General features: G+C 45.5%; 8 protein-coding genes across 8 annotated transcripts; 3 read left to right on the top strand and 5 right to left on the bottom strand.

Moving 5' to 3' along the window:
• Positions 1-874: 874 nt before the first annotated feature.
• On the bottom strand, positions 875-1888 carry LOC131211546 (trypsin alpha-4-like). The gene is made up of 4 exons (XM_058205049.1): positions 1607-1888; positions 1305-1535; positions 1137-1240; positions 875-1067 (listed from the first exon to the last, which is right to left on the bottom strand). The coding sequence occupies exons 1-4, from the start codon at positions 1886-1888 to the stop codon at positions 875-877; spliced, it is 810 nt and encodes a 269-aa protein (XP_058061032.1).
• A 561-nt stretch (positions 1889-2449) lies between these two features.
• On the bottom strand, positions 2450-3370 carry LOC131212973 (trypsin beta-like). Its single transcript, XM_058207076.1, has 3 exons — positions 2864-3370; positions 2699-2796; positions 2450-2642 (listed from the first exon to the last, which is right to left on the bottom strand). The coding sequence occupies exons 1-3, from the start codon at positions 3368-3370 to the stop codon at positions 2450-2452; spliced, it is 798 nt and encodes a 265-aa protein (XP_058063059.1).
• A 1946-nt stretch (positions 3371-5316) lies between these two features.
• Positions 5317-6263, bottom strand: LOC131212971 (trypsin 3A1-like). Its single transcript, XM_058207074.1, has 3 exons — positions 5742-6263; positions 5578-5678; positions 5317-5509 (listed from the first exon to the last, which is right to left on the bottom strand). The coding sequence occupies exons 1-3, from the start codon at positions 6261-6263 to the stop codon at positions 5317-5319; spliced, it is 816 nt and encodes a 271-aa protein (XP_058063057.1).
• A 924-nt stretch (positions 6264-7187) lies between these two features.
• Positions 7188-8254, top strand: LOC131211543 (trypsin 3A1-like). The gene is made up of 4 exons (XM_058205046.1): positions 7188-7475; positions 7546-7889; positions 7931-8073; positions 8250-8254. The coding sequence occupies exons 1-4, from the start codon at positions 7188-7190 to the stop codon at positions 8252-8254; spliced, it is 780 nt and encodes a 259-aa protein (XP_058061029.1).
• Positions 8255-9610: 1356 nt separating this feature from the next.
• LOC131211524 (trypsin alpha-like) lies at positions 9611-10543 on the bottom strand. The gene is made up of 3 exons (XM_058205023.1): positions 10277-10543; positions 9881-10218; positions 9611-9812 (listed from the first exon to the last, which is right to left on the bottom strand). The coding sequence occupies exons 1-3, from the start codon at positions 10541-10543 to the stop codon at positions 9611-9613; spliced, it is 807 nt and encodes a 268-aa protein (XP_058061006.1).
• A 999-nt stretch (positions 10544-11542) lies between these two features.
• Positions 11543-12490, top strand: LOC131212972 (trypsin alpha-3-like). Its single transcript, XM_058207075.1, has 3 exons — positions 11543-11818; positions 11896-12230; positions 12298-12490. The coding sequence occupies exons 1-3, from the start codon at positions 11543-11545 to the stop codon at positions 12488-12490; spliced, it is 804 nt and encodes a 267-aa protein (XP_058063058.1).
• A 592-nt stretch (positions 12491-13082) lies between these two features.
• Positions 13083-14012, top strand: LOC131211516 (trypsin 3A1-like). Its single transcript, XM_058205016.1, has 3 exons — positions 13083-13361; positions 13417-13751; positions 13820-14012. The coding sequence occupies exons 1-3, from the start codon at positions 13083-13085 to the stop codon at positions 14010-14012; spliced, it is 807 nt and encodes a 268-aa protein (XP_058060999.1).
• A 360-nt stretch (positions 14013-14372) lies between these two features.
• LOC131212970 (trypsin 3A1-like) lies at positions 14373-15509 on the bottom strand. The gene is made up of 4 exons (XM_058207073.1): positions 15380-15509; positions 15022-15305; positions 14639-14967; positions 14373-14571 (listed from the first exon to the last, which is right to left on the bottom strand). Exons 1-4 carry the CDS (start codon positions 15435-15437, stop codon positions 14373-14375), a joined length of 870 nt encoding a protein of 289 aa, XP_058063056.1. The 5' UTR covers positions 15438-15509.
• Between the last annotated feature and the right edge of the window lie 6463 nt (positions 15510-21972).

The raw sequence follows: 21972 nt of genomic DNA, 5'->3' as shown, positions 1-21972 counted from the left end.
TTCTTCGGCCATGGGTAATTATCAATTTCAGCCAGGGAGCGGTCGTAAAATGAAATGACATGGGCATTTCACAAGACTCGTGGTGCGTACGCGTGTCGACGGCAGAACCTGTGGTGCCGAATGGAGTGTCACCAACGATTGATGTTCCACCTCAGGAACGAAAAACGTAGTAATGGTGATATTTTAATAATTGATGGCAACATGGCAACATAAAATTTGATTACCAACCCAACCATTGATGACACACAAAAATGTGCTGTGTGAAAATTTGATGATATTCAACAGAATTCAAAACATTTCCAAAATATAAAAGTGAGGTTAAGGTTGCTGTAATGTAATAGGCCGTAACTAGTTGAAAGGATGGCAGACCACTGCTTAGGTTGTTCGCACCAAAGGTTGCTCTGATAGTAAACGAGCTAGTTGGAGTTGACAGCAGCGGTAAAAACAGTTATTGAAAGTGATAAAAAACAATTTTTATTTCGAAACGATTTATAATCTTTTTCAAATATTTGTTAAATTAAAGCATAAACGTATTATTCTCCGTAGCATTGTTCGCCAATTTTGAAAGCTGAAAGTTTCTGGCTGGCCGAAAATTTGCAAGCTCCCTCGTAAAGCTTTACGCCAAAATAGAAGCTTTCGGTCACGCACTGAATTCATTCCGAATCAAGATATGGGAAAGAAAAGCTCCATCCACACTTTCGATTTCAAATGGCAGTTGACAGATAACATGTTTTGGGGCGATAACGTGTGTTGAAGGAGACGCGATAAAAGGCACAGAAAAAAATGTTAACGCACTGATTACAACGGCCCCATTGAGTTGAATGTTTTATTATAATTTGTTCCTGTGCATTCATTCATTCCGCGCAAATCTTTCTCAAACACCCGTAGTGGCACTGATAAAGGTGCGTATGGCTTGGTTGCCCAAATGAGTGTAGATAGCCGCCAGTGGACCACCACACCTGGTTGACCCCCAGGAAACGATGCCGATTTGGCGTCCCCCGGACACCAGTGGGCCGCCGCTGTCGCCATTGCAAGAGTCCCTACCCAACTCGCCGGCGCATATCATCCTGTTAACAACAGTTAGTGGCTGTAATCTCACACGTTCTGGTATCTTTGTTGAAGCCGCCCCTACTCACTGCGGTGTCACCATCACTCCAGCCCATTGGTTTAGGCAGTCATCTTTAGCGACGATGGGAATGTCCACACCCGCAAGCGCAGTCGCTTGTGAAGACTCTTCGCTCTGCCAACGATAAGATAGTTTAATAGTTTCTTCTTCCCATCGAACCTCCGCCACAGTGACTCACTTGGCGTCCCCATCCGGTCACTAGCGCACGCATCCCAACCATTGGTTCGTAGTGCATAGGGACCAGTTGAATCAGATTGGTGTTTGGGCCACTGAATGGAGCAACAACACTTATCACTGCCACATCGTTGTCCATCCAGCTGGGCTTATACATCGGGTGGATGATAACTCGAGATGCATTGTAGATTCTGCCTCCCGTCGCCTTGTACGTCGTTCCAGCTCGGAGGGAAATCTAAACCGAGGACGATTCAAACTCATCGCTTTGGGCCCTGTTGCCCCGTGGTCCGTGAGAACCCTTCTTACCGTTCTAGGGTCCGGATCAGGATACAAACAGTGCGCTGCAGTCAGCGCCCAAGTGCTCGAGATGATGGAAGCGCCACAGATGTGGTAGTCGTAGTTGCGTAGAGAAAGCTGGTACGGGTGTGTTTCGATGCGTACCGGTTCTCCACCAATGATTTTTTTTAACCCAAACACACCCAGGACTGCGTTACTGTCAACCGTTTGGGCACCATCTGGCTGCATTCGACGCTCGTATCCGCTCGCCACCGTCAGTGCAGTCACACAAATGATAAAAAACGACTTCATGCCTGCACTGCTGAACCCCGACGACTGCTGTAACGCAGTCACAACGTATGCCTTCAAATATTTATAGTTCGAGTTTACTTATACGTCTGATGCAGTTTTACACCGACTGGTATAGCGTTCCCGTATCCACTCAATCATTGTTCGAACCGGTGTTAAAGGTTGACTGCCTGCCAGTTAAATTAGTTGACACTATCAGCCTGCAATCAGCGCAAAACAGGAAAAAAGCTTATCAAATACTGGTGAACTGGTCCGGTCTGGACTTGGGACAGCAGAGCTACTTCCGTTCGTGTTTCGCTCTTAATGCTTCGTATCAACCAACCAACAAACAAATAGAATGGCCACAGGACAGAACTAGCTACCAACAGAACCATGGACGGCCGTGATTGCGTTTTTTTTACTTCGCAGGTATCCAATCGTATTAAAATACCTCTACAATATTAAAACCTCTTCATCATAAAATCATTTATGCATGTTTATTCTTCGTTCGCATGTAAAATGTGTACATAAAACTGTTCATAAATAATAATGTTTTCCATTGTAGAATAGAAATTCTTTGAAGTCTTATACACCTGTTACTTCCAAAATGAAGCTGCGGATTGTTGGGTAGGCGACACGAGCATAACCTCCCGGCACAGTTCCCAGGCATGAAGGGTTTCCCCACGACACGATTCCAATCTGCGTGCCACCAACGACCAATGGGCCGCCACTGTCCATTGAACATGCATCACGTCCAGGCTCATTAGCGCACAACATACTGGAAATAAAATATTATGAAAAAAAGGTACTCTAAACTATTCAATAACATCTTACTCGGGCGAAAAAAATCCAGGCCACGCTGCCATGCAAGCGGCATCAGAAATGATTGGGATGTCGACACGTTGAAGAATAATGGGGGAACCTCGGTCGGCCTAAAACGGATAGAGAATGGTAATTGGATGCTTACATTTCATTGTAAATTTTCATTCTTTTTCTTACATTGAGACCCCAGCCACTGACTACCGCTCTGGTTCCAGGTGTATGGGTTGCTCCGGAAGGGTCCAAAGCAACCGGAGTTATATGAAGTCCACTCATGACCGACGTGGTGTGTAATACACAAACATCAATCTGTATGGTCGCCTCATTGTAGTTGGGATGGTTTACAATTTGATCTATATCGAACACTACACCACCTTGGGTGCGATCCGATGATCCTCCACGTAACTGCAGGGTACTCGGTGCTGGCGCCGGAAAGGTGCAGTGTGCGGCAGATAGGGCCCATTGCGCCGCAATGATCGATGCTCCACAGAAGTGTCCTCCATCACGACGCTGCAGCGACAGTTGGTACGGATAGTTAGCAATGTTCGCGTCAGTTCCTCCAACGATCCACGGTGTCCATTCCGGGCTTTCATATGGTTCTGGCACACGGCGATTGAAACGAAACCGAGCTGACGGCCCTGCCGATCCGCTAACTACAAGCACAGCCAACACAAAGCACACCTTCATCTTTACGCTTTCAAGTGCTGGACACAACGTGCACCTTGCATTTATAGTCACAATTGGTCCCGTTCGTCGTTTATCAAGACGAATTTGGCCGTTTATCTATACGTCGGGAATATCCCCAACGCACAATGATGAGTACCCCAGGGCTCATGGATTTCCCAAACTCCTGGTAATTTCCGGTAAAGTTCTATAAAGTGATCGAAAAATCATTATCGTATAATCGTCAGCCACAAGCAATAAATCTTCTAGTTCTAGTTCGGAACAGTGGGGCATTATCCAAGATTTGTACTGGAAGTCATCGAAAGCTTTTAGACATTTCAAGAAACATTCACCTGATTTTGTTAATAAAATACGAGGACCGAGGAGGATTGATCCGCGGTCGTCCCTCACTGGACATAATGACCCGTGTACACGGGTCTTACAATTTCGGCTACTAGCTCCTGCGTTCGTTTCGCCAGTTGTGTTTAGAGTTAGTGTTAGTTCTAAACTATGTTAAGTTGTCAAATGTCATTTAGGCTACGTTGCCCGTCGAATGGTTTTTTGTAATAAATAAAATCCTGCAACCTATCTGTTGGTTTTTGTTTGGAAATTGGCAAGCAGCACAATTTTTATTTAACACGATCATTTGTAGTTTTCAATCATGTACGTCAATGTCAGTGAGTCAGTATGTTTTCGTTGAACGTTTTTTCTAACAAATTATTTAATTAACCAGAGTTCAAAATGCCCAAACGGGAAGGCTATTTCGACCATCGTTATGGTACATTTTTGTACTAAAAATTACGTATACGTACATATTGGTACAATATAGAAGATTTAAAAGTACCACAGATCGAAACCTCCCCCAGAAGATCAAATATATATATAACAAACGCATCCATATGTATAAAAATGGATGTTTGTCTGTCTGTCTCTCTGTGTATGTGTACCGCTTTTTGTCAAAAACTAGTGAACCAATCCACGTGAAATTTTGCACAGCGTAGTTTTGTGACCTCGGATTGTGAATAGGATTGTGATTTGACCCTCCCACACCTCCTCCCATACAAACGTAACGTAACGCCCCATACAAACGATAGTTTTCAAGCAATTTGAGCCAAATTCAACTGATGCGAGTTTCGACATGTAACCAACGGGAAGCGAGAAGGAAAGCCGATTATGTACGTCAGCGGGAATTCCGATTGTCTGAAAAGGAGGAGTAACAGGTATGGAACAGGAAATGAAAAGAGAAGTAGATCGGATACAACACGGGGAAGCCCGATCGACCGATAAAGAGAAATAACGGGAGGCGGAAAGGGAAGCCGATCGGATACGTCATCAGGAAGTCCGATCCTCTGAAACGCCAGATAGTCGAGAAATGAGGATGAAATGAGGCGTGGCGAAGCGCGCCGGGAACTGCTAGTAGTAAATATAAATGAAGCAGGGGCCATATGTTTATTCAGCAATATAAATAGTATGATCACTCCATGATCGAGCGACAGCTCGAAAAAACCGTATCTTATCTACGACTCAAACTGTATCTCAACCGCCGGTCGCCATACAATGATTTTGGACGTTCTCTGACACATCTGAGCTCAGACTACGCTTCACAGGTTCAATAGTGAGTCATGTTATCATTGACCGACCTGGTTGCTCTGGCAACCAGGAGCATGACCCAATGGGTGACACTTGAACTATTCGATGTTTCTGCTGACTTGTTTAGGTATCGTAGCCAATTAGTTTAAAAATATGTTTCAACCCTTATCAAATCAAGGTGAAATGGCACGTAATAGATTAAGCCACGAAATCCGAAACCTTATCAAGTCTGTCAGTAACTCGACGATAAGGAATCAAACTGCTCATGCTCCAACTATCGAATGTCTGTTTCGGATGCGTAGAATTAAGCTTGGAAACGGCACACAATCAAGTAATTGCTCATGGAAAAGTTGTCATATTTTGTGCTGTGTCGAATAAAGTTACACTCCGGTCGTCGACTGAATGAAGCTTCGGATGAGCGGGAAGGCAACGCGTGCAAACACTCCCGGGCTGGTTCCAACGCAGGCAGCATCGCCCCAGGACACAATACCGATCTGGTGTCCAGCAACGACCAGCGGGCCACCGCTGTCACCGTTGCAAGCATCTCGGCCTGGTTCGCTGGCGCAGATCATGCTGAAACAATGCGAAGCGTGAAATATTCATGAATCATGAAGCGCGGCCTGAAGGTGGCTAATACTTACTCTGGAGTAACCCAGCCGGACGGCCATGCACCGGCGCACACGGCTTGATCCACAACGGGGATGTCGACGCGTTGTAGAATAATTGGAAGGCTACCAGTTCCCTGATGGTGAGATTAGAATCGTTAACGTGTGTCAAAATAATAGGGAAATCTCCGGATTCGTACGTCGATTCCCCATCCGCTGAGGACGGCGCGGCTTCCGGGCACATGCGTAGCTCCCGAGACATCCAGACCAATCGGAGAGATGTTGGGTCCCACCAAGTCAACGGCCGTACGCAGCACGCACACATCGTTTTCCAGATTGAAGTCGTTGTATTGCGGATGGTTGATAATTTCTTCGATGGCGAAAATGATGCCACCCTGAGTGCGGTCGGTGCTGCCGCCCTGGAGCGAGACGGCAGTCACTGCTGGTGGTGGGAAGGTACAGTGAGCGGCAGACAGGGCCCAGCGAGCGGCGATCACGGAGGCACCGCAGCTGTGCGATACACGGCGCAGAGAAAGCTGGTACGGGTAGTTGGCAATGTCGGCATCAACGCCCCCGACGATGCGGCCCTGGAACGGTGGGCGGTCCTGCTCCACTCGGATGCCTCCTCCGGGCTGGCGGCGGTTGTACTGCAACCACACATCCTCCTCCGGGCCGGCAACGACCGACGCCACAAACAGTGCCAACACTACGAACAGTTTCATCTTCTACCGATCCTGAATGAACTAGGGCCCCAATGCTTGACCAACTCCTTTTATACCCCGAAACAATGGGCCACGGTTTCGGACAGATAAAGAAAATATCAAATACCGCTCGGTCATACAATCGGCCGCCGAAACTGCTATCTAAAGCCCATTGCGTAATTCGGATTTATGAGACGAAGATTAGCGGAGAAGCCCGATTCCCTTGCTTCGAATTTCTTCAAGAAACGGTTCCCGCTTAAAGTAAAGTTCATACCGATACCGGAAATACCGGATGGTAAGGTCGTAAAAACAAAATCAAATCCGAGTCAATTTTATTTTCAAAATCCATTGCGAACTGTAACGGTTTCTTCCGCTGTGGAAATTCCGCCTATCAATCGCCAATCACTGGGACTACCCATTTCTTGTCTCATGCTGGCCAAAACATTTATCATGGGTAATACCAGAAATGCGATTACAAACACTGCCATACCCAACACGGAAGCTAAGTGCGACTGTCCGGGCTGACCGGTCGTCGGACGCACACCTCTTTCGATTGATAAGCTTTGCCAGATAATCAGCGCATCGCTATCGTAACGATTGAAGAGCTGAGGGCAATTTGAATCTGAAGAAGGCCCCGTTAGCGGCATAAAAGATCAGCTAAGTATTGCGCACAGACACTTCCTCAAACGGTGTTTGTCCCGAAGCACCCCAAAAACGCTGGAGATGAATAACACCAGAAAAGCAATCAACGGGCGAAAATACATTAGCGGACCCGTACGTTGGAACCAGGAAGATGCCGTTTCGTATGGTTTTGTTCAAGGACACAGAATTCAGCTGTGCCAACAGCCGGCTACCGTTCGCTTCATCTCTATTATTTAACCAATCTGGACCGCGCCGTCGAAGAACAGTTTCTGGTTCGCTTTTGGGTGTGACGTTGGGCGCAAAATGAAGTTCTGGCTTATAGTACTAACCTGGTGCATCGTCGGGGTGGCGAGCGACGAGGCTCAGGACGTGTGGGAGTCGCGACAGAAACGTGTCCAAGTTCCCGATGGCAAAGGACCGTCCCGAGTTAGTGGAAGAATTGTCGGCGGAGTTGTGGCTGATATCGGTGACTTCCAGTTCCAGCTGTCGTTGCGAGAGCGTCGATTCCACATCTGCGGCGCGTCGGTTATTTCGGAAACCTGGTCACTAACGGCCGCTCACTGTCAAAGTCCTCCCTCGCCGGCTAAGGATGTACGCCCAGAACCACGTGTTGCTCGGCCACAAGCTACATACTTTTGTTTGTCCATTCCGACCATTACAGTTAACGCTTCTCGGTGGAACCAACATTAGAAGCGATGACGCATCGGGGGTCGTTTTCCAAGTCGATTTGGTAGTTCCCAATCCAAAGTTTAATCCCAATACTTTCGCAAACGATATTTGCGTTCTGCGTATCAATGGTTCCTTCTTGAACCACCCCAACGTGGCACCGATCCCGCTGGCCGCCACCGGTATGAAGGTGCCGGTTGGAAGTATAGTGACCGTCTCTGGATGGGGTTTGACCGCTTCCAACGAGACCCTGGCGCCCACGCTACGTTCCGTCAGAGTGCCGACCGTGAGCTTCGCCTATTGCAAAGCGGCCTGGGCACCTATATACGTAGCGACAACGTAAGTGTTGGCCGTAACCCAAACGGGAGGAATTAACAAAGTTATTGCCATTCCTTTTCCCTCTTCTCTAGAGCCATATGCGCCGGCCAGAAAGGACGCGACTCGTGCAACGGAGACAGTGGGGGTCCCCTAACGCTTAACGGAACGCAGGTTGGGCTTGTCTCGTGGGGCGACGAAGAGTGTGGTAGTTCTTATCCCGCCATTTATACCTTTGTTGGAAACGCAAATATGCGACAATTTATCTTTAACAATACTGGAGTGTGAAAGGGGGTCTAATTCCTGATCAAACAATACACCAAGTTTAATAAATAACAGGATCACAATGCTTCATCAACTTCATTGACATACAATTCTTCACAGACTAGTTGAGAGATTTATTAGGAATGTTTATGAAAAAATGTTGTACTCGTGTCAGCTTCGAATGAAATAAAACAGGGTTCAAATCAAAGGGTTCGCCGAAAAGGGCCATCTGGACAAATATAGATCGGTACTATCGTATACCAACGACAACTTATACCGTTTTCTGTTTTCTGCACTGAAAAAGCAATATTTTTCCTTGTTCTGGGTTTTTTTTTTTTGTTTTGTAAAGTTGCAAGGTACGGTGACGTAACGTACGACAGTGAAACCCTGGCAATCCTCAATATATCGATCATTATAGTCGCTGTTTGTTATTCCCCAACTCGGATTGCTGCTGGGTGTAGCTACGAGGAGTACTGTGGATACCTATCAGAGCTATGCTCCAATGGCCAGTAAATGATGTAGAACGCTGATGGCCAGTCATGTCATGGTAGGTGTTCCGGTTAAACATAGGATGTACAGTAATATCTTCCATTGTAAATACCGTTTCTTCCTTGTCCGTATGGTTTGCGCTTCCTCATTTCAGCGTTATCTACAATGTGATAAATGTTAATACATCACCATAAACACCCTCCTACATATACCTCAGAAAACGCGCAATCTCAACGGTTGGCTTAGGGAACATGCAATGGACCGCGGTAGCCGCATGCCCCACAAATGTGGTAACCGTATCTCCATAATGACAATCGGTAAGAGTCTGTATTGTCCTCAACGAATCTTTCTACTATCCTGCCACAGATCGAGGATCCAACCGAAGTCCTTGCGAACCCTCACATAACGCCACCATTGATTTACTGGTCTTAGTACTAGTAGAGAGCAACAAACAGATTGGCCAAATCATATTACTGGTTTTTATACGTCTAAATGGGTAATCACAGCAGAACTGTATTGAACTTTTACGTCATTAGTGTAACGCCACGTGCGGACAAATAAACAAAAAGACAGTAAACTCGAAAAGTACTTATGTGCCGTACAGCTGTGTAATTCCAGAATACTCCACCAAAGCAGAATATTTATAATTCTAACCAATACATAATTGAAATACAAGTAAACTACAGACAGTATGCGCTCTGATGATCGACGGCGTCGATTTACCGTCCAGCGAAGGGCTTTTTTCTAGTTCTCAGCGTTTCCGGACCGCACCACGTGTCAGTCTGCGAAGCTGTATAAATATTTGAATGTAAGCCGATATCGTTGATACGAACAGTGTGAATCTAGCCTGGCATCTTACTCTGGTTCACACAAAAGTGAACAGAAAAAACCAACTTGACACCTTTGTTGTCATAAATTGGATCTTGCTCTTTATGTTTAGTATTGTTGCGAAGCTTCCAGCTTCGGTCATGGTTGCTTCCAGGTACGCCATCTCACACGTACGGTACGAGGAAGTTACGGATCTTCGCTGCTGTGACCCGCGTGTAGACGCCCGGGTAGTCGCTGCCACACGTAGCCGATCCCCAGGACACCATCCCGGCAAGGACACTGTTGTTGTTGTTAGGCGAGACCACCAACGGTCCACCACTATCGCCTGTGCAAGCATCGCGCCCTTTGGCCCCAGCGCACATCATTCTGAGAGGAGAGTGCAAGAGATTGAATTTGCACTGCGCAGACCGCGGATAGGAGATAAAGAGCCTTACGTGTTGGTGATGGAGATATTTTTCCACGCCGCAGCGCATTCGCTGTTGCTGATAATCGGTATCGAAACGGCTCGCAGGGAAGCCGAAAGTGACCCACCGGTCGTAGTACGACCCCACCCGAGAACGGTGGCTGTCATGCCTGCCGGATAGTTCCATTCAAGATCCGCCAGCTGCACAATCCCCACGCCCGTAGTCGCTGTGAAAGAGGTGGACACGCGCACTACCGAGACGTCGACGTCGAAAGTATCCGGATTGTACTCCGAATGCCTGATGATAGCGGTTACAGTAAATACCTTACCGCCCGTCGTGCGACTAGTAGAACCTGCGTATATGGTGACCTGCAAACAGTTGCGGGGATTAGGAATGCGCGTGGCACCGGTTGTATTCAATACTTACACCACTGAGCGAGCTCATTGAGTATGTGCAGTGGGCACACGTCACGGCATAGTACGGCGATATGACTGATCCTGCACAAACGTGGTCCAAGTTGCGCCGCAAAGACACGACGTAGGGATATTTGTCAATAGTGACTGCCGCACCGCCAACTATTCTTCCATCTTGCCGCTTTTTCTTTGTGTCGAGCAAGAAGTCGCTGGCCACCGAGAGCTGCACCACGGCGAGCAACAAAGCCAGTCCAAGTAACGACACCAGCGAAATGCGCATTATACTCGCTCCTGATCCTGAGCTGCGAGTGGACTGGCGCCTGGCAGACCTTCCGCTTATGTCGGCTTGGGGCCAACATCAATCGCACCGAAACAGAGCGCCAGGCTCGCAATAGCAGCTGAGCAAACGCGACCCACAGAACGATAAAAAGTGTACTACATCGCACGAACGCTCTGTTTCTGTGATTTTGCACTAATATTTTACATTCTTCTCAACGTTCATCTTGACGGGGGGCTGGCTCATTTAAATTTCGGTGTTCGGCGTTCAAATTGCTCATTCGAATCCAAGTACACATAGCAAACTGCGCATGCGCAATGTTCTAGCAAGTTTGTGCTGCATCGATACTTCAGAACAGAGCTCCATCAAACAAGCCATGATAAGATAGACACAAAAACAGAACTGTTGACAACTGGACGAAACGATGACAAACGATCGCATCAGCAAAGAGGTCTCCTGAACCATAGTGATCGCGTAGACCCCTAGCACAGACCTTTGTTGCAGGAACAAGCTGCAACATGTCGCACGAATAGATCGATCAAAGTATGTTATGGCCACCTCGCATTTCTTTCCCGTCGAGCCTTTTTCTTCATTGGAGTAGTGACGGCGTACTTTGCATGATTAGTGCGATCGAAAAAATGGCTAAATCGGATGGCTTAACTCTCCAGACGCACGTTCCAAAATCCCCCGGTTGTAAATGTATGACGTGTTGAGATTTTCCCAATCTGCTTAAGTTGAAAACAGAGTGTCCCAACCCGCGACGCGAGCGAGCGATAAGGCCTGAGCGGTTTCTTGGCCAATTTTATCTTTGCCGCCGACTTGCAACCTGGAATTACCCGATTTTATTGATTATTTGTTATCGCTTGTTAACATCTGATTTTTGGTAAAACATTGCTCCGTGCGCTGCGTGCTCCTGGGCCGTGTGATAAGGACCGCTATATAAAAGCTACCGAACGGTGGCACCGTAGACCATCAGTGTTGGTTACGGAGCTACAGTTAATTATGAAGACGTTCATCCTGCTGTCGTTGTTCGTGGCCAGCGCTCTGGCTGGATCCACCGAGGACGATTGGTGGGCCAAGCAGGTCCGCATTGACGCTGGCAGCAGTGCCGAGAACAATGGCCGTATCGTCGGAGGCTCAGTGGTCCCAATTAGCCAATTCCCGTACCAGCTGTCGCTGCGCCAGAACGGCAACCACATCTGTGGCGCTTCGGTCATCTCGGGCAACTGGGCTCTGTCCGCTGCACACTGCACATTCCCGATGCCCAATGTGAACAGCGTAAGTGCCTCCGCTTGACGCTGCCTATCGTGTGGTACCAGGTTTGAATACACGTTCCCGTTCCCTAAACTTCCCAGATCACCTTCCGTGGAGGCAGTGCCAGTCGTACGGCCGGTGGATTGATCTTCCAGGCCGCCCAGATCATCAACCACCCACAGTACAACAGCAACAATCTGAACAACGATGTCTGCGTCATCCGCATCACCACCTCCTTCACTGGTGCCAATATTGCGTCGATCCGTCTGATTGCCAACGGAGGAAGCTTCGGTGCTGGCACCAACAGTGTCGTCTCTGGATGGGGTCTTACCGCTCCGGGAGGATCTCTCCCAGTCGACCTGCGCGCAGTCAACATTCCAGTCGTTGCCCAGGCCACTTGCAGCTCACAGTGGGGAGCTGGACGCATCACCGCCGCGTAAGTATCCGGTCAGTCCGGAGTGTCGGAGGGTCAAGCCACTGATATCCGTCTTGTTTCCTTGCAGTATGGTTTGCGCCGGAGCTACTGGACGCGACTCGTGCAACGGTGACAGCGGTGGCCCGCTGGTCGCTTCTGGACAGCAGTTCGGCGTTGTCTCGTGGGGTGCTGTGCAGTGCGGTGGTCCACTCCCAGGAGTGTACGCCAACGTTGGAAACGCTGCCATCCGTAACTTCATTTCGTCGAACACCGGAGTATAAAGACTCTCTCTCCAGGGAGTTTGTGTACTGAAATTTTTGAAGGATAAAACAGAGTAAAGCAACCAAAACTTTGCTTTCATTTTCTTTTGCTTGTTCAAACCACCAAAGACTCGGGTCGGTTGGTGGACTCCTGATTAGTATAATTCATCGGAATCCGTGCTCCGGCCTTGGAATATTTGACAAGCTATCTACCGATCTGAGCTATAAAACGAACGGGACCACAAAAGAATCAGTCATGAGACTAGCTCTACTGTTTTATTTCTCGTGGCCGGTTCGACTACTTTTGACTTTGGAATCGGCAGAAGATGGATAAAGATTCAAGATTTAGTTTTGAAGCTGTATCGAAAAATTCTGACTAGCGGAACTCGGGGTACACGCGCTTTACCGGTTCTGTTGTGAAACCGACGCACTGAATAATGATTCCGATGAATCATATCAATCTCTCCCCAGATACCACAGGCGCCATTGATTTGGGTCCTATCTAATCAAGTACAAGTTATCATTGTTTGGAAAAATCCCGCACGGTGATCGTATGCAAAGTAAAACTGTCAGTTGATTTTGTTCGTGTCTGGAAGCAGCATCCGACATCACGATGGAAGTGCGCGTCGAACTAATGTTGTGCTTGTTGCTCTTGGTAGGCTGGGGCTCCTGCAATCCTAGGGGTCGTCTTAAGGAGAACCTTTCGCTACTTCCGGCTGCAGTGGAGAAAAACACCAAAATTGTCGGTGGGTACGATGCTCGGATCGAAGAGTTCCCTCACCAGTTATCCCTGCGTCGACGAGGTGTTCACGGCTGCGGAGCATCGATTGTTGCCTTGCGCTGGGCATTATCAGCAGCCCACTGCACGTTCCCAGTTCCGGAGCAGGATGTGGTAGGGAGTTGTCGTTACTCCAAATTTCACAGTACCTAAAGTGCCGTTCTTTCAGCTAACGCTACGAGCTGGTAGCGCCAATCGCTTAGCCGGCGGAACCATCTATGGAGTGGAGCAAATCATCAACCATCCTCTTTACAGTGACTACACGATGGAGTTTGACGTTAGCCTTCTACGTGTCGGTTCGGACTTAGTAGGCCAATTTATCACGTCAGTAACCTTACCCCCGGCGACGAGCGGGTACGCTCCCGGTACGAGGGCAAATGTTTCGGGTTGGGGGCTTCAGACCGTCCCAGGCACGCTACCCGTTCAGCTACAATGGATCGACGTACCCCTGATAAGTACCGAGGAGTGTCGCAACTACTGGCCTTCAGACTGGATCACAGAAGAGTGAGGGTCTTACTGAGCCAATCGTTGCGATGTAAGACACAATCAAAACGGTTTCTTTTTTTTATCAGAATGCTGTGCGCCGGCGAACTCAGTCGTGATACTTGCAACGGAGACAGTGGCGATCCACTAGTAGTTCACGGATACCAAATGGGCGTCTCGTCCTGGGGGTCGAACGATTGTTCCGGTAGACTGCCGGCAATATACGCCAGCACCGCGCATCCGACAATCCGCAGCTTCATTCAGGAACACACGGGCGTTTAAAGTCCGAAACCATCTATAAATGTTTATGGCAGCAAATAGGTGTTATGAGTTTGTTAAACAAACTTCCGAAATATGCTTGCGCCGCGCACCAACACACATTTCCGGCCTTATCAGCGATAACAGGGTTCAGTAACTGCTCGCACCTGTCGTGTCCACCGTTTATGATACGGTACATTATGCTAAACAGGTAAATACGGTACAACGCTAAATCAGAACTTATCTCTTTCTGCCCGCTGTATCAATAAAACCCCCGACACCAGAACTTGAACCACGATTTTACGATCGAAGACTTTTTAACAATAAGAGAACACATTTCTAATATGGCATATTGACACAAATATCCCGAAGCTAAGCGTTTATTCAAACACTCGCATAAACCTTGATAAACGCTCGAACTTCATCGTTGGTAAGCGCCGTGTACACGCCCGGAAGGTTGATGGCGCAAGTATTCGAACCCCAGGAGACGATACCGATTTGATATCCGTTCAGTATCAACGGGCCACCACTGTCTCCGTTGCAGACATCCTTGCCCACTTCACCGCCACCGGCGCAGAACATGCTGCAACGGAGAAAAACTTGTAAGCATGGCCGATCGGACGCCATGAGGACGAACTGCACATCCTTACCGCTCCGTTATCTGGTCTATCCACGACGCCGCACACAACGAGCGCTGCTGAAGGTACACTTGCAGCGATTGCAGTATTAGGGGCGTGTAACCACCTTCCGCAGTGCCCCAGCCAATGACGGTGGCGGTCGACGGGATAGGATACACCGTGTTGGTGTCCGCCAATGCTATCGCCTCGATGCGGTCGATGAAAAAACTCTCCTTCACATGTATTACTGCGACATCGTAATCCAGTGTTTGCCGATCAAACTTCGGGTGCAGATAGTACTCATCCGCGTTGAAAATATAGCCACCTGCCAGACGATGCGGAGTCCCGCCTCGGAACGTGATCTGCAAAGAGTCTTGTGAACAATCCGCTACGCACGACCCGTTCTCTGCACTCACTCCTGCCGGATAGGTGGCATCATCTAAGCAGTGGGCTGCACTCAATGCCCAGCGTGAGGATATGACGGATGCACCACATATGTGCGTTCCTTCGTGGCGCAGCGACAGCTGGTACGGATAGGTATCAATGGAAGCAGTGTCTCCTCCGTAAATAAACGGCGATGGGGCGTCACGGTCCACTTCCGGTTTCTCGTACTCGATCGTTTCATTTTTCGGCCACAGACCGTGTTTGATCAGCAAACGAAAGAGGGCCGGCTGACGCGAGTAGTAGTAATTTTGATGATCTACAAATTGGTACGCCACATGTTTAAACACAAATGAACCCGTTAACCTTACGTCCACACCGTCGCCAGTTTACCGATAATAGAACTAAACACTGGTCCTACCAACAGGGCCAATAGTAAGGCCCGCGGCATTTTCGAGCAGACCAGCCTCTGCCTCACTAACTTTGAATTTTTGAAGCCAAACTTAGTTTTCGGTCACCGACGTTTACCAACCAATGACAGTCCGCACGGGATGTGCAGAGGCTTACATTTAAAAATCTGAAACAGAGCTTTATCTTACACTTTTAGCATCTGCAAACAAGAGATATGTGAGGTGACCGGTTATCTCTCGCGAACCTGCCCGTTGCTACAGCGCGTCACAAAGCCAGACCCAGCATCAACAACACCCGATTCCGCCGGGCGATCCCATTTCGTATCCAAGCCTCTGCGACTACGGTGACGGCGTCCTCGGCGAAGGAGAGTGAACCGAATCAACAGCTTCCAGCACAAAACACTTGTTCAACAACGTCACCGACAAATATCAGCCGGTGCGTGCTTATCAGACGACGCACGATGAAATGCAAAATAAAAGGAAGCAAATCTGTTTACTTTCGCGTCTACCGAAACTACCATTAAAGAGAAATCAGTCTACACAGAGAAAGTGACGATAATAGTGGCAGATTGATCAGCTTCGCATCCGCAAGGAACCTGGTGATTGGAAGTGATAACTTTGCGCCAAAGGACATCCACAAAACCACGTGGGTGTCTCCGGATGGAGTTACTTCCAATCCAATTGATCACGTATTGATTGATCGGCGACATCAATCGAGACTGCTAAACGTCAGAACGTTTCGAATTTGGCCCTTCGAATCAGATCACTACCTGGTTGGTGCAGTGACTCGGAACTCGGTAGAATAACTCGCCCAAGTACAACGGGCGGGAATAACGCACAGACTCGATTCACTACGGACTCCCTGAAACAAGAGCGCTTGCATCCGCTTAATTGCAAAGTTGTATAAACAGGCCATCCGGGAATAGCTACAACCACTAAATGAAGGGACAAGTACGAGCGAGAGATGGAACCCTTTAAGAACATGTTTAAGGAGCTGTGCCCAAGATGTCTTGGGCACGCGTCGTAGTTAGACCAGATCTGGCTAGTTCGACGACGAGTGTAGACTTGTGACGGAACGAAAGAACATTGCGTACAAAGCAATGATAGTCAGTTTTTCAGTGATCTACGAGCCGTTCAGACGTATTTAATTTAACGCTAACTTTCAACGAAGACATTAATCTATTATCACCGCCAATCATAAAATAAATATTAAGGAACTACTAAAGGACAGGTGTGGGGGACAGGACATACTCCTCCGCGGGACAGCGTAAGGGAATACAAGAAGCTCAGGAGAATAGAGAAGCAAGTTAGTAAGAAAAAAGAAACGATTGTGGGAAGAGTAAAGAGTACGTGAACTTGAAGAAAACAGAATGCGCTACAGACCCACAAGACAATTTTACAAATTGTATTAAGCAGCTAGTGCTAAATACAATCATGAGCTTTACGCAATATGAAAGAGAGCTAGCAAGCATGAGAGTAAGAGATAAGATAGCAGCATCAAGAAAGCAAGGTATATGGAATGGTGGAGCGATTCCCATTGGTTATGATGCAAAAGAAAGTTAGTCTTTCTTTATATATAAAAATGGTCGTTTGCCTGTGTGTACCGCTTTTCTCAAAAAGTACTACACCAATCAGCGTGGAATTTTGCACAGCGTAGTTTTGTGACCCCGGATTGTGAATAGGAAAGTTTGACCCTCCCACACCTCCAGGAAAGGGGGGGCTCCCATACAAACGTAACGTAACGCCCCATACAAACGATAGTTTTCAAGCAATTTGAGCCAAATTCAACTGATGCGAGTTTCGACATGTAACCAACGGAAAGCGAGAAGGAAAGCCGGTCGAATACGTCACCGGAAAGTCCGATCATTTGGAACAGAGGAGCAACGGGAAGTGACAACTGAAGCCCGATCGTCCGAAAAAGAGAAATAACGGGAGACGGAAAGGGAAGCCGATCGGATACGTCACCAGGAAGTCCGATCCTCTGAAACACAGGATAATCGATAAATTACGATAAATTGAGGAGTGGCGAAGGGCGCCGGGAACTGCTAGTAGTAAAGATGATGATACCCATCAGATCTGCCACAGGGGTTTTTTTTCCAATTTCTATATACACAGATGCGGTTACACATCCAAAATCAGGCACAGTCATTAAAACAGCCAAGCGAACAAATTGCATAGACATAGGCGCTGAGGCAACAGTTGGAACCAGGTATCAACCTAGCCAGTATCCAGACTAAGGTGAGCCGAAAGGTGGTTTAATGAGCGAGAATGGTGCGATTCGTTGTCGTGTGTCGCTTAAGGGAATTTTGCCGCTTCCTACTTGTTCTTTCGTATTGAACCCTTGGCCATCATTTTTCGGTGCCTTGGTGGCCTGCTTGTCGAGCGACACTTGCCCTAGTGCGAACCGCGCATCGGTTTTAGCAAGCGCATGAATTGTTGTGTCATTACGGCAAGACGATAAGAGTCGATTGTGAAGAGGCAAGAAGATAAGAGTGGATTATGAGGAGACCAAGAGAGGATTGAGTAACACTAAAATTCGGCTCGAGGCCTGAAATTGGTGAAAAACAGAACAGCTTACTTATATCTATGTGTACACGAGTATAAGTAAAGCATAAACCGCCTCAGAAATCAATCAGTCTGAAGACGGAGTTGAAACCGATAACCTCGTGTTAGAGTTTTCTTATCCGAACGGAAGCGTTCACGTCCCCCCACACGTGGTAAGGAGAACGCTCTTCCAACGAACTGTACCGCGTAGGGGAAAACGCTCTGAGTGTTACTCTCCAGGGTTGTCCGGTAAACCAGAGTCCTCCCGAGGCTCTCCGCGAGATAAAGTAAGTGCGCATCCGGAACCGCGCGCCCACGGTTGAAAGCTCCGTTCGCTTCCAAACCTCATATGCCGCGCCAACGACTGGACCGACCGATTCGGGCACGCCGCCCCAACAAGTGATACCGGCGGTGAGTAAGGTGACGTTGGCGGGTCACGTAACATGGTGATTAGGGTACCATTGTTGCAACGTTAAGACCCCACCTTTCTGAGAAAATTTTCCATAAACATAACATTGTGAAAGCAATATTAATAAATTAAGTAAAGTAGTTAGCTATACAATGTCCTATGGTATATAGGGGAAAGTAGGCCAATGGGGCGGGTTTAGTGGTTATACTAGATTTGGTATAGATGAGTTCATAAAACAGTGGAGGTTACCATACTAAAAAACTTGCTCTCACAAATGTTACGTAAAATGGCTATATTAAAAGTGTTTCAGTAATACTTATTTACATAAAGGATCATATCCCCATGGGAAATGAGAAAAAAAATAAGTAAATTTGAGTAAAATAGGTTAACAAAACCATAATCTAAAAAATAAAGTAGTAGAACATGCTTCTTATTAGCACTGATTTGTAATTCACAAACACAAATTAATTACTAGAAAATAGAAAGCTAGAATACGTAAAAACATCTTGCACTGCTAATTTTTCTGATTTCAAGATGATTTATAATATCAAGCTTATTATAATATTATACTTAGGTTTTATATTAACAACAAATTATGATTAAAACACAGCATCCAGTAGATTACTTGAAACAAAGGGGTTATTAGTTCAAAAATGGCTGAACAAGTAAGAAAAGAAAAGCAGACAGAGCAAATAACTAAAGCCTGGCAACAAACTGGAGACAATGAGGGTTTAAAGCGCTCTACGGAAGATGCATTTTTCGATCAAGAGCCTTTATTTAATCAAGAAAAGAAACGTAAAAGTTTTGAAAGATCCCATGTTCAGCAACCTGGATCTTCTAATCATGATAAAAGTAAGATGCTACGAGAAGAATTTATAAAGGTTTTTGTTAAGAAATTTGAAGAAAAGTTAGATAAGTACCGAGAACAGGCGGCTGTAGCAGGCACACCAAAAACAGGTACAATAGGAGGGAACATAGCAACACCAGTAGGAGCAGGAATAGGTAAAGCACTTGGATTGGCAACAGGTATACCAGGAGCAGCGGGAGGTGGATCAACAGTAGGAGGAAAAGCTAGTAGCTATATTTGGACTTATTTTAGTAATAAAGATCGTAGAGACAAAGCTAAGAGGATTGTCGAGGTATTTAGAAAGATAGAGAAAGGTTCTATTAGGAGTACATTGGTTGAAGCTGGTATTTATATTTTTCGTAGTTTTGAAAGTCAATTTATTACAGTTACTGATGCTGACGGAAGTTGGGAAAGGGCAATGGAAAAGTTAGCAGTAGATGCTGTGAACAGAGCAATAAATTATATAGATGATTATAAGAAGAAAAGTCTAAGTATAAATGAAAAAGATTTTTGTGAATTGATAACTAAAGGTGTCATTTCAGGTAAATCGGAAAAAGGATTTGGTGCTTCAGTTGTTCATTTTTTTAAAGCAGATAAACTTATTAAAGGACATAATATACCAGAAAGGATAAAAAGCCTTATACCAAAGGCTGGGCATACATTAAAAAATGAAAAAGAGGAATGGAAAACTGCGGAGTTATATGAGGGAGTAGGTTTAGTAACAATAAATGACAACGGTATTTGTGACAAATATTACAGAAAAATAGATGGAGGTAATCCTGAAAAATATGGTTATCGTCTTCCTTTTGAATGGGATAATATAGAAAACTATATAGAATGTAAGGAGAAACCATCAGAAGAATATAGATATACTTTAAAATCAGGAAAGTTAACGCAAGAGTTAGAAAGAATATTACAAAATATTAATAATGAACGTGGAGTTGGAACAATACCAGTAGGAGAGTTTATAGGTATTCTAGCAACAGCTAGTCAAAAAACTATTACAAAAGAGCCAGTTAGGTTTGATGTGAAAGAACCAGTCAAATCATTTACTGGAAGAGTTGGAGATTTAAAAACTTTGCATGATGCATTACAAAATAAAAGTGAGCAAGTAGTAATATCGAAAATAGCCTGTATTAGTGGTTTAGGAGGGATAGGTAAAAGTGAATTGGCTAGAAAGTACGCTTATGAGAACAGAAAATTTTATGATGGTAATCTTATATGGATAAACACTGAAACAGAAGAAAGTCTGAAGAAATCGTTTCAAGAATTAGCTAAAGATTTAAACATCCTTGTTTGGGAGAAAAAAGAGGTTTTATCTACGGATAGAAACTTATATGATGAACCACAGAGTGAGCAACAACAAACAAAGAGTGTACATCATACTATTGATGATCTAAAACAGCCCGTTCGGCAAAAATCCAGAAAAGATATTGAAGATGAAGCGCAAGAAAGCGTAAAAAATATGCCTAAAAAACCAACTAAGAAGAAAAATTATAAAATGCAGATGGAAGATGAAAAGCAAGAAAGAGATATTAAATCTATCATTAAAGACGTATATAAACATTTTAAAGATACGAAAAGTCTGTTTATTTTTGATAACGCTGAAGAATATAAGGATATAAAAGAATTTTTACCGTTATCTCAATTTCCTGATAATAAGCCTTATATACTAATTACTTCTCGTAATCAAAATTGGGAGGTAGGTGAAGAGGGAAATATAAAGGTAGTATTATTGAACGATTTTACTCTAAAGGAAGCTACAGAATTTATAAAGAAAGCATTAGGCATAAATGATGGTTCGCAAGTCAAAAAAATTAAGAAATTAGCAGAGACATTGCAAAGGTTTCCACTAGCTTTACGGCAAGTAACAGAATATATAAACGAGAAAAGAAAAAAGTTAGAAAAGAGGGGAGTTAAAAGATATGAAATTAACGACTATTTAAAAGAATATACGAAAGAGGCAAAAAAAACAGACGTACTTGGTTTTAAAGCACAGCATGGAAATGACCGTTACATTAAAACAGTGTACACAACCTGGCAAGTAACACTTAAAAACATAGAACAAAAAGGAGAAAGTGGTAAGAAAGCGATAGAAATAATGGATATTATCGCTTATCTTGATCCTGATAAAATTCCTATAAACAGATTTTTTTCAAGTTTAGAAGGAGACGAAGATAAGTTATGGGACGCTGTTGAGCTACTTGAAAGGTATTCAATGATCAGGCTAAAGGAGGGAATATCGAGTGTTCATAGATTAGTACAAGAAGTAATAAGATTGGAATTGAGAGGAAAGGAAGAAGAAGTTTTAAGAAAAGCTTTAGAATTAGTAACAAGAGCTAATTTAGTCAACGAAGATGCAGATCACATTACTTCTATTTGGGCCCATGCAAATAGGTATGATGAATTAATTAATAATTTTTATAATGCTATCTATGGTAAAGATGAAAATACTCCACTACATTTGCTTGCTAGAAGTGGTAAAAAAGAAACAGTTGAAGCTATAATAACAAATATAGAGAAAAATCACTCAGATCAACTAAGAAATGTCATTGATGCTAGAAATAATTATGGCAGAACTCCTCTCCACTTAGCTGCTTGGAATGATCACTTGGATACCGTAAAGTATCTAGTAGACCAAAAGAAGGCTGATTTTAATGCAGTGACAAATAAGGGCAGTACTCCTCTCCACTTGGCTGCCTTATATGGTTGCTTGGAAATCGTAGAGTATCTAGTAGACGGAAAGAAGGCTAATTTTAATGCAGTGACAAATGAT

The sequence above is a fragment of the Anopheles bellator genome, chromosome 2, assembly GCF_943735745.2.
Source record: "Anopheles bellator chromosome 2, idAnoBellAS_SP24_06.2, whole genome shotgun sequence".
NCBI lineage: Eukaryota > Metazoa > Arthropoda > Insecta > Diptera > Culicidae > Anopheles > Anopheles bellator.
Note: the sequence above shows the minus strand (reverse complement) of the source record. Positions and strands in the feature narration are given on the sequence as shown.

Bases quoted from the DNA above. Each gene is read 5' to 3' on its own strand.
- LOC131211524 (XM_058205023.1), bottom strand. From the start codon at position 10,543: ATGCGCATTTCGCTGGTGTCGTTACTTGGACTGGCTTTGTTGCTCGCC. The intron at 10,219-10,276 runs GTAAGTATTGAA...AACTGTTTGCAG, and splicing joins CAATGAGCTCGCTCAGTGGT to GTCACCATATACGCAGGTTC. The intron at 9,813-9,880 runs GTAAGGCTCTTT...CTCTCCTCTCAG, and splicing joins AATATCTCCATCACCAACAC to AATGATGTGCGCTGGGGCCA.
- LOC131211546 (XM_058205049.1), bottom strand. From the start codon at position 1,888: ATGAAGTCGTTTTTTATCATTTGTGTGACTGCACTGACGGTGGCGAGC. The intron at 1,536-1,606 runs GTAAGAAGGGTT...TCCTCGGTTTAG, and splicing joins CTGATCCGGACCCTAGAACG to ATTTCCCTCCGAGCTGGAAC. The intron at 1,068-1,136 runs GTGAGTAGGGGC...TGTTGTTAACAG, and splicing joins GGAGTGATGGTGACACCGCA to GATGATATGCGCCGGCGAGT.
- LOC131212971 (XM_058207074.1), bottom strand. From the start codon at position 6,263: ATGAAACTGTTCGTAGTGTTGGCACTGTTTGTGGCGTCGGTCGTTGCC. The intron at 5,679-5,741 runs GTACGAATCCGG...TCTCACCATCAG, and splicing joins TCAGCGGATGGGGAATCGAC to GGAACTGGTAGCCTTCCAAT. The intron at 5,510-5,577 runs GTAAGTATTAGC...GCATTGTTTCAG, and splicing joins TCCGGCTGGGTTACTCCAGA to CATGATCTGCGCCAGCGAAC.
- LOC131212972 (XM_058207075.1), top strand. From the start codon at position 11,543: ATGAAGACGTTCATCCTGCTGTCGTTGTTCGTGGCCAGCGCTCTGGCT. The intron at 11,819-11,895 runs GTAAGTGCCTCC...TAAACTTCCCAG, and splicing joins CGATGCCCAATGTGAACAGC to ATCACCTTCCGTGGAGGCAG. The intron at 12,231-12,297 runs GTAAGTATCCGG...GTTTCCTTGCAG, and splicing joins GCTGGACGCATCACCGCCGC to TATGGTTTGCGCCGGAGCTA.
- LOC131211516 (XM_058205016.1), top strand. From the start codon at position 13,083: ATGGAAGTGCGCGTCGAACTAATGTTGTGCTTGTTGCTCTTGGTAGGC. The intron at 13,362-13,416 runs GTAGGGAGTTGT...CCGTTCTTTCAG, and splicing joins CAGTTCCGGAGCAGGATGTG to CTAACGCTACGAGCTGGTAG. The intron at 13,752-13,819 runs GTGAGGGTCTTA...TTTTTTTATCAG, and splicing joins TCAGACTGGATCACAGAAGA to AATGCTGTGCGCCGGCGAAC.
- LOC131212973 (XM_058207076.1), bottom strand. From the start codon at position 3,370: ATGAAGGTGTGCTTTGTGTTGGCTGTGCTTGTAGTTAGCGGATCGGCA. The intron at 2,797-2,863 runs GTAAGAAAAAGA...TATCCGTTTTAG, and splicing joins TCAGTGGCTGGGGTCTCAAT to GCCGACCGAGGTTCCCCCAT. The intron at 2,643-2,698 runs GTAAGATGTTAT...TTTTATTTCCAG, and splicing joins CCTGGATTTTTTTCGCCCGA to TATGTTGTGCGCTAATGAGC.
- LOC131212970 (XM_058207073.1), bottom strand. From the start codon at position 15,437: ATGCCGCGGGCCTTACTATTGGCCCTGTTGGTAGGACCAGTGTTTAGT. The intron at 15,306-15,379 runs GTAAACTGGCGA...ACCAATTTGTAG, and splicing joins AGTGTTTAGTTCTATTATCG to ATCATCAAAATTACTACTAC. The intron at 14,572-14,638 runs GTAAGGATGTGC...TCTCCGTTGCAG, and splicing joins ATAGACCAGATAACGGAGCG to CATGTTCTGCGCCGGTGGCG.
- LOC131211543 (XM_058205046.1), top strand. From the start codon at position 7,188: ATGAAGTTCTGGCTTATAGTACTAACCTGGTGCATCGTCGGGGTGGCG. The intron at 7,476-7,545 runs GTACGCCCAGAA...CGACCATTACAG, and splicing joins CTCCCTCGCCGGCTAAGGAT to TTAACGCTTCTCGGTGGAAC. The intron at 7,890-7,930 runs GTAAGTGTTGGC...GAATTAACAAAG, and splicing joins CCTATATACGTAGCGACAAC to TTATTGCCATTCCTTTTCCC.